Genomic DNA, 17,330 nt, shown 5'->3' with positions numbered 1-17,330 from the left:
ACCTTTATTTAGGGTGATAACATCAGCATTTCTTATGACTTGGAGGAGGAAATGATGACACAAAGCACTTCATGGTGGCAGAGATTCAACACATGTACTGAACAAACACAAAGTAGAAAAAGGCACTTTTTTAAAAAGTAAGCAAATAAGATAATGAAAAAAAATCTCTACATATGATTCTTGCAACAAAATCTAAAAGATACCCAATATTATTGGATGACAGTATTACAAATATTATTACAATAGCCAGTGGACAAAATTGTGAGGCTAACAAATATTATTCCCATGTGCCCAAAGGGAAGAGCTGCGGCTGTAGTCAGTTCATATGTGAGCCCTCTTTGGTTATTCTGTTATCCAACCAAGGCTGCATTTACACTAAAGAATAGTTTGATACTACTTTAACAGCCATGGCTTCATGCTATGGAATTCCAGCAGTTGTAGTTTTGTGAGACATTTAGTCTTCTCAGCCAGGGAGCAGTAGTACCACAACTAATTACAAATCCCAGGATTCCATAGGATGGCACTATGGCAGTTAAAGCAGTATCAAACTGCATCAATTCTGCAGTGTGCCAGCAACCTAAATCGCTGCATTCCTGGTAGCATCTCGAATCAGATTTCTTTCCTGAGTGTATTCTCTTACATGCGCTGAGATGTAAAATTACCAGAAATTCCCCACTTCGCACCAAGTTCTTTTCTCTGGTTCATATCATAACTAGCCATTGTGCTTACTTCTCTCTCGTGAACAGTAGAGATTTCAGATTTCTCTTTTTAAGGGGGAAAATGACGACAAGAAAAATAGTTTCACCCAAAACAGATTTAATAATAATAATAATAATAATAATAATAATAATAATAATAATTACTTCTGAGCACTGGTAAGGCAAAGCAATTTTTCTGCTTAACAATTATAGTCTAAATCAATTCATAACCAGGTCTATCCACACCGCAGAATTACAACAGTCTGATACTGCTTTAACTACCATGGCTCTGTCCTACATCATCTTTGGATTTTTGCCTAAGAAAGGGGAGGTTAGCTTTGCACAGGGTCAGCCTGGCTTTCAAGGAACATTTCATTATGCCACTGTATTTAATGGGACATGAGCATCCACGGATTTTGGGATCCACAAGGGGTCTTGGAATTAAACTTAAGTATTTGAAGGGGTGTCACACTGAAGATGGAGCAAGCTTGTTTTCTGCTGCTCCAGAGACTAGAACATGGAACAATGGATGCAAGCTACAGGAAAAGCATTAGGAGGGACTTCTTGACAGTAAGAACTGTTCAACAGTGAAACACATTCCCACAGAAAGTGGTTGAGTCTCCTTCCTTGGAGGTCTTTAAACAGAGGCTGGATGGCCATCTGTCGGGGATGCTTTGTGATTTCCTGCATGGCAGGGGGTTGGACTGGATGGCCCTTGGGGTCTCTTCCAACTCTTATGATTCTATGATTCTAAACCTCAGTGGATAACAGGGGCCCACTGTACTTGTCTTTTATTGCCCTTTGTACCCTGTTCCCATATGGCCAGGAAGTGAAGTGGCCTCTGCCTGCATTGAGATCCTTCCAAACCATCTTAACCAACAACAGTAACACCCAAGACAAAATGAAGCCCTGTTACTCTAAAATCATCTCTGTTCTTGTCCTGTGTGATTTTTAACATCTTTGTCTGATGAAGAAGCTTCGAAAGCTGGCATGATGAATTTTGTGCATTTTGGTGGGCCACTAAAGACATCACTGTTTTGTGTGTTTTGTTGCATTTTGGATTTGTAGTTTGGGTTTGGCATTAGAGCTTTCTAACAGAGGACGATAACTATTTCACAAAAACTACGAATCTCAGGATTCCATAGCATCAATCTGCGGCAGTTCAAGTGGTGTTGAACTGCTATAATTCTGCAGTGTGTATACCCTGAGAACAAGCTACTTTCTTAGAGGGGCCCTCTAGAGAAAATGGTTGCTGAATCCTCAGGCGAGATTCTCTCAGTGCTGTTCATGTTTCTGAACAAAAATCTGCCCGTACATTAAGACTTTCACATAGTCTCTGCCCAATGGATTCTTTGATGTCTGGTCAATATAGCTCTCTGAGAAAAGCTTCGCCCACATTCAAGGCATCTGAATGGTTTCTCTCCTGTATGGATTCTCTGATGAATCTTCATGCATTCTCTCCGACTGAAGCTTTTCCCGCAGTCGGGGCATGCATATGGCTTCTCCCCAGTATGAATTCTTTGGTGTCTCTTCAAATCGCCACACTGTTTGAAGCATTTCCCACACTCTGAGCACTGATACGGTTTCTCTCCTGTGTGAATGCGCTGGTGTCTTTTTAATACTTCCCTAAAATTAAACCTCTTCTCACACTGAGAACACTGATGCAGTCTCCCTCCAAAATGGAGCTGCTGATGGTTCATCAAATGTTCCCTCCGACGGAAGCATTTCCGGCAATGGGGACATTCGTAGGGTCGCTCTCCTGAATGGATTTTTTGATGTTCTTGCAAAGGGTCCTTGCGACTAAAGCATTTCCCACACTGAGGGCATTTGAATGGTTTCTCAGCAGTGTGAATTTTCTCATGTCTTTTCAGATCGCCTGTCTGACTGAAACATTTCCCACACTGGGGACATTTGTGCGGCTTCTCTCCAGTGTGAACTCTCTGATGCCTTGTCAGTATTTCTTTAGAAGTGAAGGTTTTCCCGCAATCGAGACACTTATGGCGTTTGTTGCCAGTATGGAGGTGTTGATGATTCCTCCAATGTTCTCTCTTGCTGAAGCTCTTCCCACACTGCAGACAATCATATGGTCTCCCTTGACTCGGAATTCGTTCATTTCTGTTTGTATAACTAATGGTCTTCCCAAATTCAGGAAAGTTACTCAGTTGACTTTCTATATGGTTACTCTGTGGTACATTCAAATAATCTCCTTTGCTATGCTCTAACAAGTCAGATTGCCTTTCTCCTGCAATCGTTCTCTGATGTTTGTCAAAGCATGAATTTTCCTGGAACGTTTCTTCAGACTTGGGATGTTCCTGGTGGTCCTGCCTAGTAGCTAGCACATTAAGGTCTGATGTATGGCAATCGTTTCTGCCATAGGAGGAGATGAAGGGAATTTCATCCATCCTGTCGACTTCAGAAGGGTGGCTAGCTGGAGCTCTAAGATCTGGGTTAAGCTTACTGCATTCATCTTCTGTCCTCACTGGCTGCTTCCCTAGTTCCTCATAAGATTTGCATCCTTCTTGGCATATCTTAGTTGTCTCCAGCACACTGGCTTGGCTCATCTGTGAGATGGCTGTGGCAATATCTGCTGGCTCATTTCCCGCACTCTGAGCATTCTCCATCTTGACATAACTTTCCTTCCCACCTGTAAAGACAAAGAAAGAAAATTTGCCCATGCTTTGGTGACCTCTTTCCACACTGCCTGTTCCCTCTGTTAGCCTGGTTTTTTTTTTATTCTTTCCCTCATACAACCATGTTCCCCCTTCCCAACATTTACTTAATATTTGACCTTTCTCTTGATATAGGACCCAGGACAGTGGTTAACAAGGTGAACACAAGACAGAGCTAAAAATCTGATGACAAGTTAAAAGACAATTAAATAAGCTATCATAGCAATACAACTTTTGCAGCGTGAGGGGAAGGGAATGGCAAAACCTCTGCTGAACAAATATTGCCAAGAGAACTCCATGATAGGTTTGCCTCAAGGTTGCCATAAGTCAGAAACGACCTGAAGGCACACAACAACAAAGGTAACAATATAGAAAGGTAAAAATACAGCATACACATCCATAAAAAAAAGACTGCAACCAGTTAAGCATTAAATGCTTGTTTAAATAAAAATGGCCTAAATCATGTTGTTTTATCACAACAAGAGCAGACCCACTGAATCAATGGAATCCACCTATGTGTTCACTCACCTATCAACCACTGAATGAATAAATTTACTCTGGTAGGGACTAATATAGAAGATGCTAGCCTATGGCTGCATTTACACTGCAGAAATAATGCAGTTTGACACTGTTTTACTGTTGTAGTTCAATGCCTGTGCAAAGCAATGCCTCACCCAAAGCGTTTATGTTCGCAGCTTCCGCCTGCAAGACCTGCCAGACCATGGTCTCTTGGCCTGGCTGGGTCAGACTCTGTTTGACAATCTGTAAAGACAGGCTGGTTTCCCTGGCGTTCATTGGTCTCTGAAAACAGAAAAAGATAACCACCTTCTCCCGTCAGATGTTCTTCTGGAAGGAAGCATATCTAAGCAAAAACATCCTAGTTTCTACTTCAAAATTTTGAATCAATGAATAAATCTTTAATGAAGCAACAGGAACATTTCACCACGCTACCACTTATACACCTTTTATTCTTATTATTGCAAATGCCCCACATTTGAGTTCTGCAGCACTGAGGTTGGCCCTTGGGCTACAATTCTACGTACACATGGGAGAAGTGTCCCAGCTACTTAAAAGAGAAAAATAATCAATGCAACTGTGCAGAAAAATCACCTACCTCCCTCAGCTCAGTTTGAACCACTGGTTGCTCTTCAGCTAGAAATGTTGAATTGTAATCATTTGGACATTTGATTCTACTGCCTGCAAAATACAGAACAGAGATTTAGAAGAAATGACCCGTGTCTACATTCCCAGGGAGATCAGACCCAAAGGCAAACAGGTCAAGGCCAAAGCTGCCTTGAGCCTCACTCTTGGGTAAAGGACAAAAGACAGGATCAAAATAAAGTGACTGATTGACTGATTGATTGAATAGACTTCCTGTCCCTATTGTCCTGTGGTAGACAATTTCAGATGGATCTGGGAGCCAATATAGCATAGTGGTTTGAGTGTTGGACTGGGATTCCAGGCAACAGGGATTCAAATCCACACTTGGTCATGGAAACCCACTGGTGACTTTGGGCATGTCTCACTCTCTCTGCTTCAAGGAAAGGCAATGACAAACCCCCTCTAAAAAACTCTTGCCAAAAAATTCCAACGACAGGGTTGGCATAAGTTTTGAAGGCACCTAACAACAACTGGGAGCTTTTTCCTAGTCACCCTGAACACCTGGAGTCATTCAAGCCTCTTCTGGCAAAACTGAAAGTGACTAGATGATTTTAATAGAGGGTTTTGATTCACAGAGATATGAGAGACGCAGCTCCCCTTGACTTCTAGAGAACAATTCTCCTCATGAGAATCTCATGTAGTCTGCAAATGTAATCTTGTGACCACATGGGGCCTGTTAACCATATTATTCCTACCCCTATTTTAAGTAGGACTGCCAGGTTGAAAACTGGAGAAGGCTTCCACAACTGGGGTGCCACAGCCAGAAAGACCCCCTCCCATGTCCTCCCACAGTGTTATTTCCTCCAGTAATGGGACACAGATGAGGGCCCCTCCAATGGATCTCAATGCTCTGGCAGGGCATTGCCAGACGTCCCAAAGAAGGGATCCTTCACTAGGCAAAGGTCTGAAAAATGGATTATTTGTTGATCAGAATGGGATATTTAGAGATGTAAAATGCTGCTGCTAGGCTATCACCACTTCTCAACTGTTGCAAAAAGAGGTCAAGCATCCTATACCTCCAAGAGTGGCTCAGAAGAGGGAAATGGTGTTGTTGTAACTCCTGTTGTAGGCTGTATTTCAGAGGAAGGAACTGGCGACAACACTTCTGAGTATGTTTTCCTTGCCTAAGAAAATCCTGTGAAATTCATGGGGTCACCATAGTGCGACAGGTGACTTGAAGGCACATACACAAACACAGAACTCCTCTGATCCCCTGTGTGACCGGCTGCATTTGCCCAAGTCCTTCTCCCTTCCCAAGACTCATATGGATACACCTGCCCTAGGCTGCTGCTCCACTGCAGAAAGCAAGCATTTTGACACCAACTTTAACTGTCATGGCTGAATGCTATGGAATTCTGGGATTTGTAGTTTTGTGTAATATTTTGCCTTCCCCATCAGAGTATTCCGGTGACCCACTAAACCATAAATACTAGAATTCCATAGCATTAAGCCAAGAAAGTTAAAATGGAGACAAACTGCTTAATTTTTCATTAATTCAGCTTGAAAATCGTAGACACAGAAGTGAAGCAAAATTCTTCCTAACGCCATGCTTCTTATTTCCTTACCCGTCAGCTTGATCTCCATGCCATCACTTTTCTGAGCTCTTTCATAGATTTGTCCCTCCGCAGAGTCTGAGGGCTCTTCCTCTGCATCCAGGAAGGCCAAACATTCATCCTTCATTTGGGCCTAGAAAAGGCAAGAGGATCCTGCTCAGAATAAAGGCTTAAGACCAGAGACAACCTTGCTAAAGGCAATCAAGGCATTTTGTTCTCTTGGACCCTGTTCCTTTGGAGATTTTGTATAAAGACATGTTTGAGATACATACAGCTTTTGACAGTCACTGGTTCTGATCTCTTAACCTTCTCTTCCCCCGGGTAAACATACCCAGCTCCTTGAGCCACTCCTCATAGGGCCTGGTTTCCAGACCTTTCCCCATTTTGGTTGTCCTCCTCTGAACATGCTCCAACTTGTCAATATCCTTTTTGAATTATGGCACTCAGAACTGACACAGTATTCCAGGTGAGATCTAACCAAAGCAGAATAGAGTGGCTCTAGTACTTCCCTTGATCTAGACACTACACTCTCATATGGGACAACAGACTGCACACAAAAGTGGAAACTAGTGGGTTTTATGGCTCAGTGGGGATTCAAACCCTGGTCTCCAGAGTACTCAAACCACTACACCTCTCTCTCTCTCTCTCATTCTCTCTCTAGATATACAGTATATACATACATACATATGCTGAAAAGAGGTATGAGTGTCAGTTTTTTACCCCGTCATGGGACTTATCTACATTGATGAAAAACGCTTCACTCACCACAAAGTCAGTGCTGGCAGTCTCCATGACATATGGCTATTTCTGGGGAGGATCTGTGGTTTTTTGGGGTTTTTTTAGGTTTTTTTTTGGCACTTAACCTGACTTTGCTTCAGAGTAAGCAAAATTGGAGGAAATCCCAGAGTACCCCTGGTTCTTTTGGCTATGTGTTGGTGTCCAGTGGGGGTGGACAAAGTGGTGGGACAGGAGAAAGTCCATACACTGGTAGTAGAGGTGGGGATAAGTGGAAGCTTTCATAGTTCGTGGCAGACCATCTTATTTGGGATCACATTTGGGACATGTGGACATTTATACAATGATGGCAGAGATGGAGATAAGACAAAGCCCCCTGCAGGGACATATTTTTTTTTAAAAAAAGCTGAAAAAGCGGGATGACAGAGGATTAATTAACAAATTGGGACAGTTGGAGGATATGAAGAAATGGACTGTGACCATGAAAGTGTGTGCTGGATTTTTTTTTCCTTTCTGGCTGGCCTTGTGTCTTAAGCAGTACTTAAGGTGCTACTGGGTTCCTTTATATCTTTTTATGCTAAACTAGATTTGGGAATCTTTGGGAAATTATTGGAATGTTGTTCAGCAGAGACTGGGAAACAATCCCAGAGGGATTCATCCTTTGCTATCAAGTACAGGAATCCCTTGCTTATCTTACAGGTTAGGGACCAGAGGATTGTCAGAAAGTAGAATTGTTTGGAAAATGGAATCCTGTTTTTTTAGCTTGCAAATGCATTCTGACCACCGAAAAACGTAAATACCTCACTATACAGGTTGAGTATCCCTTATCTGAAATGCTCGGGACCAGATGTGTTTTGGATTTTGGACTTTTGTGGGTTTTGAAATACTTACATTTGCATACACATACATAATGAGATATCTTGGAGATGGGACTCAAATCAAACTACAAAATTCATTTAAGTTTCATACACATCTTATACCCATAGCTTGAAGATAATTTTATACATTATTTTTATTAATTTTGTGCATGAAACAAACTTTGCATACACTGAACTGTTAGAAAGGCATCACTACCTCAGCCATCCATGAAAAAAGTTTTGAGTTTTAGAGTATTTCGGATTTCAGCATTCTGGATAAGGGAGACCCAACTTGTGTATCACCTCTGAATGTGTGCAAAAGCTAAATAGCTCTCTCTCTCTCTCTCTCTCTATATATATATATATATATATACACACACACACACACACACACACACACAAGTAAAGTAAATGAAGCTTACCTTAAAAGTCCTGCTCTCATTATATTAGTGCATGTTGTATTTATATTATACTGTATACTGTATTATAAGCATAAGTATTGTACAGTAATACTGTAAGATATGCACTGAGCACAGTCTCAGAAGTACCATGGACTGAACCCAGATTTAAGGAGGAAAAATGGTGTGGAGTCAGAAAGAGGGAGGAAAAACGGTGCCAAGTAATGCTCACTTGGTCATAAGCAAGCTTTGGTAGTCAGTTTAGCATTTTTTTCCCTTCCTAGTTTGCCACAGGCAAGCAACACATGCAAGTGGTCTTCTTCTGTAGTAAGAAGAACTGATGACATTCGGCTGTTTCCACGTTTGCAAGTTACACAAATAAGTCCCATTCATTCAAGGAGGGGTCCATTCTTTCCATAGGCAAGCCCTGAGACCCTGTAAATCATTGAAAGGTGAGGGAAGGATTTACAGTATTGGCTTTTATTTAATAAAACAAGAGCAACAGCCATTTTCCAATAACTCAAACTACATTTTGGGTCCTATTATGAGATTTAGGAAATTAAATATTAAAACCTCACCTGCCACTTTTTTCTTTCAGCCTCTTGCTGGCTCATCATGAAGTCCTCCACCAAAGCCACAGCCTGGGAGCAAGTGTCTGGTCCTCCGGCTCGGATCCAGTTTTGCAGATCTGTTGGGAGACTGGCCAGGAACTGCTCCAGGATCAACAGCTCCAGGATCTGCTCCTTGCTGCGTCTCTCTGGCTTCAGCCACCGGTGACAAAGCTCCTGGAGTTGGTTGTGAATCCTTCGGGGGTCTTCCACTTCCTGGCAGCAGAACTGCCGAAAATGCTGGCGCTGCATCTCCATTCTTAGGCCATCTGTTCGCAAGATGGCTGCCTTCACTTTACCATAATCTTCCTTGTCTCCAGTTTCCAGGCTTTGAAAGGCTTGCTCTGCTTCTCCACTCAGGGCTGGAAGGAGTCGGGCTGCCCACTCTTCTTTAGGCCACCGGCAGGCTTTGGCCACTTGTTCAAAGGAGGCCAGGAAGGCTTTGGTGTCCTCCCATGAGGTGTTCTCCAATGTCACTTGGTTTCCCCCTCCACTGTCAATAGGCCAGAGTGCCTTCAGGGACGCTTGCCACTGGGTTTCCCATTGCTCTTGTACCCCCTTGGGTGTTTCCCATTTATGCCCTCTTGATGTCCCGCAACCTGCTTGCTCTGTCATAGATCCAGGCTTAAGGACATGGGTAGCTTTCTCTCTCAATAACAAATTTTCTTCCTTCATGCCTTTCTCTCCTTACTCAATTGTCAAATGATAGGTCACAATTTCCCTCTTGGGAGAGGCTGATTCCTGGGGAAAAAACTTTGTCTTGCGATTCTCACTGTTTTGATGAGAAAGAGAGGAGAAGCAAGAGGACTGCTTTGGCTTTCTCGGTTGGTCTTTCACGCAACTCCAGTGTAACGACTAGGTATCAAAACAGCATCAACTGCAAGAGGTCTCCAGCACTCCAAGGCCCTTCCCTGGACAGAGTTTTTTATCCCTAAGAGAAAGAGAAATAAAGAGAGGGAGAAAGTTCACAACGAGAAGATAGTGGTCAGAGATGGTATGGATGATGAACTTTCAGATAGAATGGTGCACTATAAATTGGTTGTTGTTGTTGTTGTTGTTGTTGTTGCTGTTGTGTGTCTTCAAGTCATTTCAGAGTTATGGCGACCCCAAGGCAACCATATCTTAGGGGTTTCTTGGCAAGGTGTATTCCAAGGAGGTTTGCCCTTGCCTTCTCTTGAGGCTGAGAGCATGTGACTTGCCCAAGGTCACCCAGTGGGTTTAATGGCCGAAGTGGAAATCACCCCCTGGTCTCCAGATTCCAGCACTCAAACCACCACGGTACCCTGGCAATTAAAATATGCCCTCTCATAAACCAAACCTCCACAACATATGGCCTGGGGGCCGCATCAGGCCCCCCAAAGGATTTCGGGTGGCCCATGTGAATGTAGAATGACTTCAAGGCACCTCTGCCACTTGGCCTCCAGGCAGAAGAGAGGAGGAATGGTGAATGCTCACCCCACAAGGCTTCTCCAATGCCTGGCTTTTTCCTGAGGAGAAGGCTGGTTGGTCCTTCAGGCTTAGAGAGAACTATAAGGAATTCTTCGCTAAAGGTATACAAAGGGATCTTGTATAGATTGTGCCTCCGTTATCTGAAATGCTTGGGACCAGAGGTATTTTGGATTTTAGATTATTTTGGATTTTGGAATATTTGCATGTACATAAGGAGCTAGTGGAGATGTGACACTTGTCTAAACATGAAATATATAATGTGTATGTGTATAAACATACAGACACAGGTTGAATTTCACTTATCTGAAATGCTTGGGACCAGAAGTGATTTGGTTTTTTTATATTTTGGGATTATGTAGTGCCTACTTGCATTCATGAAGATACAAGATTATCTTGGAGATGGGAGTTATGTCTAAACATAAAATTCATTTACGTTTCATATAGTTTCTCAGACTCAGAGGATGGCAATGGCAAACCCCGTCTGAAGATATTTGCCAAGAAAATCCCATGATAGGGTCGCCATAAATTGGTAATGACTTGAAAGCACACAACAACCATATACCTTATACACATAGCCTCCAGGTAATTTTATACACAGTATTTCAAATAATTTTGTGCATAAGACAACATTTGTGTACACTGAACTATCAGAAAGATCTCCCAATGGGTTTACAGTGGCCCCTCCACATTTGCTGGGGTTAGGGGTGAAAGATGTGAGTCTGGAAATACTGCAAACAACAACAATGACAAACAACACTATTCACCTGAGAAGACATTTCTCTAGGAATCTCCAGGTTCTCCAGTGCAACTCTATGGTTAACCTCTGCCAGAAATGGACCACAGAATCATGCTGGAGGACCTACAAATGCCTAGAGAAGTGTTTTTTTCCCAGGAATTTCTAGGGTCTCCAGCACAACTCTATGGTCAACTTCTGACAGAATTGCGCTGAATCAAAACTGCAAATAATCAAATCCACAAAAGTTAAAGCTGCAAATGCAGAGGGCCAGCTATAGTTCAACCATATTAGTTTGTAGAAACAGTATGTAGAGAGATCTTCTAGCACCTTTGAGACTAATGGGTTATTATATAAGTTTATATAAGGAATAAATGGGAGAGCATCCCAACTATAAGTATTATGGGGAAAAAACAGGAAAGAACAAAAAAATTGTGATAAGATAACCATAGTACTGTCTGAGCATGTAGAGATTTGAAGGGGAAGCAGATTTAAGTTAAGATAAGACTGAAATAAGATATGCAGAAAAGAAAAGAAAGTGATATGAATTGGTGAAGGGTTGGTTAAAGGAAGTACCAAGTGTATGAAATGATTGTAATGTATATTGTATATTTGTTCTGATGTTAGATGTTTGTCAGGACGTTTGTTAGTTTTATTTTGACTGCTATTTGTTGGATTGTTTGTTTGTTTTATGTATTTTTTTATATAATAATTAAAAAATCCTGCATATAATTAAATCCACAGAAGCTGAAGCCACAAATGCAGAGGGCTGACTGTATTTCAGAGAATTTTGTGCATGAGACACTTGTGTGCACTGAATTATCAGAAAGGTGAGTTTGCATGTTGTTATGCACCTTTGTTTCTGATTTATGGTTACCCGAACCTGCGGTTTTCTTGGAGGTTGTTCAGAGGAGGTTTGCCATTGCAATCCCCGGAAGCTGAGTGTCTGCGACTCACACAACTGACTTTCCATGGCCGAGCTGGGATTCAAATCCTGGTCTCCAAGGCCACGGTCCAATCCTCAAACCACTATACCACCCTGTCTCACAGCATACAACACAGGAAACCATGCTTATGAGGAGAGACTTAGGGAGCTGGGTATTTTTAGCCTGGAGAAGAGAAGGTTAAGGGGTGATAAGAGTGCCCTGTTTAAGTATTTGAAGAGGTGTCATATTGAGGATGGAGCAAGCTTGCTTTCTGCTGTTCCAGAGAATAGGACATGGAATAATGGATGCAAGCTACAGGAAAAGAGATTCCAGCTCAACATTAGGAGGAACTTCCTAACAGTGAGGGCTGTTCGACAGTGGAACAAACTCCTTCCTCGGAGTGTAGTGGAGTCTCCTTCCTTGGAGACTTTTAAACAGAGGCTGGATGGCCATCTGTCAGGGATGCTTTGATTGAGATTTCCTGCATGGCAGAATGGGGTTGGACTGGATAGCCCTTGCGGTCTTTCCCAACTCTATGATTCTATGATTCTAAATAACACTATACAACCAAGCACACACAAATAAAGTAAAATAAACAGAAGCTTACCTTTAATGTCCTGTTCTCAGTATATTAGTGTATGCTCTGTGTGTGTGTGTGTGTGTGTGTGTATATATATATATTATTGTGTATAATACTAATACTAATACTAACAAATTTTATTTATTTCCAGGCTCTCCTCAAAGCTTGAGGTCTATATCAGGTTATATAACCTGTGTGTGTCCATGCGCGCGCGCGCGCGTGTGTGTTCCTTCATGGCAGGGGATTGGACTGGATGGCCCTTGGGTTCTCTTCCAACTCTGTGATTCTATGTTGGGGATGCTTTGACTGAGAGTTCCTGCATGGCAGGGGATTAGACTAGATGGCCCATGTGGTCTCTTCCAACTCTTTGATGCTTTGATTGAGAGTTCCTGCATGGCAGAATGGGGTTGGATTGGATGCCCCTGGGGGGGTTTCTTCCAACTCTGTGGTTTTATGATTCTATCCATAACACCTAGATCTCTCTCAGTTCCTAGCCCCTGAACTACAAATCCCAGGACTGCAATAAAAGTGTTATCCAATTGCCCCTGGTAGGGGATGCCAGCAATGTAGGGTGCTAGGGAGACCCCCATCTTGAAGAGGATGGGGGCAAGCTATTTGGGGGTATAGGGGATCCTTACCTTTGAACTCCTGCACAGCAGTCTATTGGATGTACAGTCCTCTTGCAATCAATCGTGGGCTCCTCATTCAGGTAAGTGGGGCCAGGATTGCAGCCAAGCTTCGGCAGCAGCTGCTGCTGCTGCTCTTTGTCCCTGCAGCCACGCAAAGCTGGAAGGCTCCGGAGGAGACCAGGAAGACGGCCTGAGCCCAAGCTTGCTGGATCTGGCTTCCTCCTGGGCTTTGCTCAGCAGATCCTCTTCTCTCTGGCTTTCCTGTTTGGAGCCTTGTTGTGCAGGGCTCCAATGGGGCGCCGCACTATCTCCCCCTGGCGGACAGCTCCAGAATGACAGCCTGGCCCAAGAAGCAAAGAAGGGATGATGATGATGATGATACAACAACATCATCATCATCCATTCTACATATTATACTAATAATAATAATAATGATAATACTGTATTCTAATGATGATGATAACACTGTAGTCTAATAGTAATAATAATGATGATAATAACACTGTATTCTAATAATAATAATGTATTCTAATTATAATGATGATGATGATGATGATGATAATAATATATTCTAATGATGATGAATAGAATACATCATCATCATCATTATTCTTAGAATATAATAATAATAATAGTAATAATTATTATCATTTGTATCCCGCCTCTCCCTATATTGGATCGAGGTGGGTTTATTATTATAATACAGTGTTGTTATTATTATCATCATTAGAATATATTATTATTATTAAAGTGTTGTTGTTATATATTATTGTATATACTCATGTATAAGTCTAGAAAATTGACCCAAATCCCTCAGCTGACCTATCCACAGGTCACTGTAAGTACTGTATCTTAGTTCTTATTTAAAAGATAGAATAATTCCCTTGTGAAAAGCAAGAGTATAATCTGTCCTGGAAGCACCGACCCCCTCTACTCTCTCATCCATCCAGCCTTAAGAGTAAACACAAAGAGTTATGTCTGCTGAAATTTTGTAAGATCTTTGACATTGTTTTGCTTTGCTTCATCCTTTAGATCCTTTGTGATGTGCCTCTTAACTAAGTTTTACCCTCGGCTTATCTATAGGTCATATCAAAATCCATAATTTTGGCCCCAAAATTTGCCTTCGATTTATACATGGCGCTGACTTATAATCAAGTATATACGGTATTGTTATCATTAGATTAATAGAATATTATTATCTTAGCTCTTATTAACAGAATATTATTATTCTATTATTCTAATAATAATAATAATAATAATTTTATTCCACACATACATATAAACATATACACTCGTCCTCCACATTTGTGGCTTTGACTTTTGCGGATTTGATTATTCATAGATTTTATTAATATGTTCTCTCTAGGAATATCTATGTCCTCCAGCGCAACTCTATGGTCCATTTTAACCAAAAATTGCACTGAAGGACCTAGAGATTCCTAGAGAGTACTAGGCACTAGGCATTTGTAGCTCCTCCAGCGCAATTCTATGGTCAATGTCTGGCAGGTGTTGACCACAGAGTTGCACTGGAGGACTTAGAGATTCCTAGAGAGGTATTCTCTCAGGTAAAAGTGTTTTTGTGATTTGCGGTTTTTCCACATTCACCGGGGTCCTGTGCCCCTAACCCCAGCGAATGTGGAGGGACAAGTGTATAACATAAAACATGTGTAATATATAAAAGTAAATCAAAACACATCAGATACATCTATAATCCAGTTCCATTCAAACTTCCTTAACGCTACATCCCATACCCACCGAATATGAACAAATCAATCTTATCTTCAAAGTCTGTAACAATATACATTACAAACAACATGAGACTTCCTCTCCTTCGCTCCTGAATCATTTTCTATCTGCTTTATTCCCCTTTAGTTTCTGTCACATATTTCTATATGTAAATAATCTCTTTTCTTAATCTTGTTCCTCCATCCTATCTATCAATTTATCCTGATCCTCAAACTGCTCTTATTATCCCCTACTGTTCATGTTATACATATACATATTATAAATATGTCTCTTCTATCTTCATAACTTTTCTTCCCTTTCCTTATTATTAGGGTTCTTATCAAGGTAGTGGTTGTGTTGTTGTTGTAGTTATCTATTTTAATATCTTAATTGTTTCATTCCTTTTTTTAATGCACCTCTTTTCTATGTTTTCAATTGTATTGTTCTTTTAACATTGTTGAGCCTGTCTGAGCCCCAATTCTGGTAAAAGAGCAGAATGCAAATAATAATAATAATAATAATAATAATAATAATAATAATTTTTGTGTGCCTTCAGGTCATTTCCAACTTAAATTGATACTGTTAATACACTTGACAAATTTTAATTCACTTCTCTGAGGTCGATGGTTGTACGATTTCTACAAGGGCCTTCTGTTGGTTCAGTTGGAACTTGTTTTCTGTGGGCTTCTACAACCTGCAGCAACAATTGCTTTTCTTCTTCTTCATGTGTGATCAGCTTGTTGTAGTCTTGGAACAGTTTAACACCCCTTTCTGCCATGTCATTAACTACTTTTAGATGTTTTACGAGGTTTTTTTTTTTAACCAGTTGTTTACTGTGGATCTTGCTCCCAGTCACTTGGTGGCCTTGTGAGGAATGTCTGGTCTATTTTCAACTTTGACAATAGCCAAGATGCTCTGCAGTTGGCAAAATCTGACAATTTGCATTCTTCATTAAGTAAATCTGGATATCCTCTTACCATTCGATGTGGAGGAATGTTTGTCATGTTTTCAGCAATGCGAAATTTTTCTTCTTTAGTAACTTCATCTGAAAACAGGGATAGGCCAACTAGCTCATCAGAAAGATACCATACGTGAGGCTGTAGAGCTTTTCTTACAGTGATACCTATCTCATTGTCAAGAATATTGTATGTTCTAGCCTCCTTCCCAAAGATCATGTCATTTGTGGCAGCATTTGCACTGACTGGAGCCTCAAGCCAGTTTTTAGCATACAACAGTGCCCTAAACTTGACAAATCTTTCCAAATTAGTTTTCCCTCTGGGCGAGATGGAAAACACCGAGTTTGGAAAAGGTACAACTAATACGTGTAAATAAGTTTGGCCGTCCAAGGAGCATGGTGAATTGGTCCAGATGCTCTCCTATCTCAATACCAACGTCAACTCAAATAGTTCTAAATAGTCATCTATGGGATGGTCTTTTTCTCTAGAAGTGGAAGCAGTATCTTGATGGTAGTTTTTCAAGTCCTCTTCTTCAGCAGTAAGATCCAAAGGTGTATAATCAATATGAACTATTGAATTCCAGGTTTCCTTAAACCTTTTGAACAGAGGGATATCAGGTAAGCTGGAAGGACCTAAGCATACTTTGCTTAGAATTATTTCCAATACATGATGGAGACTTGCAAGCCACAGTAACTCTTTATTTACTCTATGTTCAGTAAAGGTGCATGCTACATCTTTAGCTCCAGTGTTAGCTGCTGTCGTGTCAGAACCCATTCCAATAATTTTATCATCAAGATCCCATGATTTCAGAACATTATGAAATGCGTTGCCAGCATTTACTCCTGTGCCGGGAGCAAGTTTTGGGGCTCCAAGTAGTTTCTCTTCTCCATTAGCAAATGAATATTGGTAATCTGTCTACTTTTTCTGAACCTAGAATATGAGGCAAGATCTTGCCATCCCAGTGAACAACAGTTGGTTCTATTATTTCCAACTTTGACTTCAATTCTTTAGCAAAATTATGTAGTGCTTCTTCTTGTTTTCTTTTTATAGATCAAAAAAGTTATTTTAGGCAAAATTTTGAAAAATAACATTCGTTGAGCACTGCTTTCCTTTTATTGTAGGATGCTGAAATTTTGTGTGCTGTCTATTGTTATAAAGTGTAAAAAAATTAGAGGATGCCTAGGTATATATGAATAACTTGAGTTTTTTGGACCATCCTACTGTGCAGGTCATATACTCTGCTTTGCTCACCTGTTTTATTGACTATCCCAATTTCTCCACAGATGCATCATTTAATCACAGCTGTCATTTCCACTTCCATCCCAAGCCATTAAGTTTGAAATGTTACAGTATTTTCCACATTCTCCAACCCCTTCATCATTTTGATCATTTCCTCTGGCCTTTCTCCCAGATCTATAACAATCCCTTTTGAAGAGCAATGACCAGAATCTGCACGTTATTCTCAGTGTGGCATTACCATGGCTTTTTATCAGGACTTTATATGGTTGGTGGTTTTATTTTTATAACCATACACTTGGTTTTCATGCTCATTCACAACCTCTAAGCCAGGGGTAGGCAGCCCTTTTGAGCCGGGGGCCGGGTTGCTGTCCCTCAGACAACTGAAGGGCCGAAGCCAAAAAAATAAATAATTAA

General features: G+C 41.1%; 3 protein-coding genes across 4 annotated transcripts in view; all 3 read right to left on the bottom strand.

Annotated features, from left to right (window-relative positions):
• Nucleotides 1-13,253, bottom strand: part of LOC121921809 (zinc finger protein with KRAB and SCAN domains 7-like) — a 29,876-nt gene extending 16,623 nt beyond the window's left edge. Inside the window, exons 1-4 of the mRNA XM_042450380.1 lie at nt 13,006-13,253; nt 8,650-9,610; nt 6,094-6,214; nt 4,482-4,564 (exon numbers count right to left, since the gene is read on the bottom strand). Coding sequence (XP_042306314.1) covers nt 4,482-4,564; nt 6,094-6,214; nt 8,650-9,354 — 909 coding nt within the window. The 5' untranslated portion in view covers nt 9,355-9,610; nt 13,006-13,253. The remainder of the gene's footprint in view (nt 1-4,481; nt 4,565-6,093; nt 6,215-8,649; nt 9,611-13,005) is intronic.
• LOC121921898 (zinc finger protein 397-like) overlaps nt 1-17,330 on the bottom strand; it is a 942,727-nt gene that overhangs the window by 363,513 nt on the left and 561,884 nt on the right. The window lies entirely within an intron of this gene.
• Nucleotides 1,403-4,400, bottom strand: LOC121921966 (zinc finger protein OZF-like). The gene is made up of 2 exons (XM_042450769.1): nt 4,042-4,400; nt 1,403-3,342 (listed from the first exon to the last, which is right to left on the bottom strand). Exons 1-2 carry the CDS (start codon nt 4,160-4,162, stop codon nt 2,024-2,026), a joined length of 1,440 nt encoding a protein of 479 aa, XP_042306703.1. The 5' UTR covers nt 4,163-4,400; the 3' UTR covers nt 1,403-2,023.

Source organism: Sceloporus undulatus, chromosome 2, assembly GCF_019175285.1.
Source record: "Sceloporus undulatus isolate JIND9_A2432 ecotype Alabama chromosome 2, SceUnd_v1.1, whole genome shotgun sequence".
NCBI classification, from domain to species: domain Eukaryota; kingdom Metazoa; phylum Chordata; class Lepidosauria; order Squamata; family Phrynosomatidae; genus Sceloporus; species Sceloporus undulatus.
Note: the sequence above shows the minus strand (reverse complement) of the source record. Positions and strands in the feature narration are given on the sequence as shown.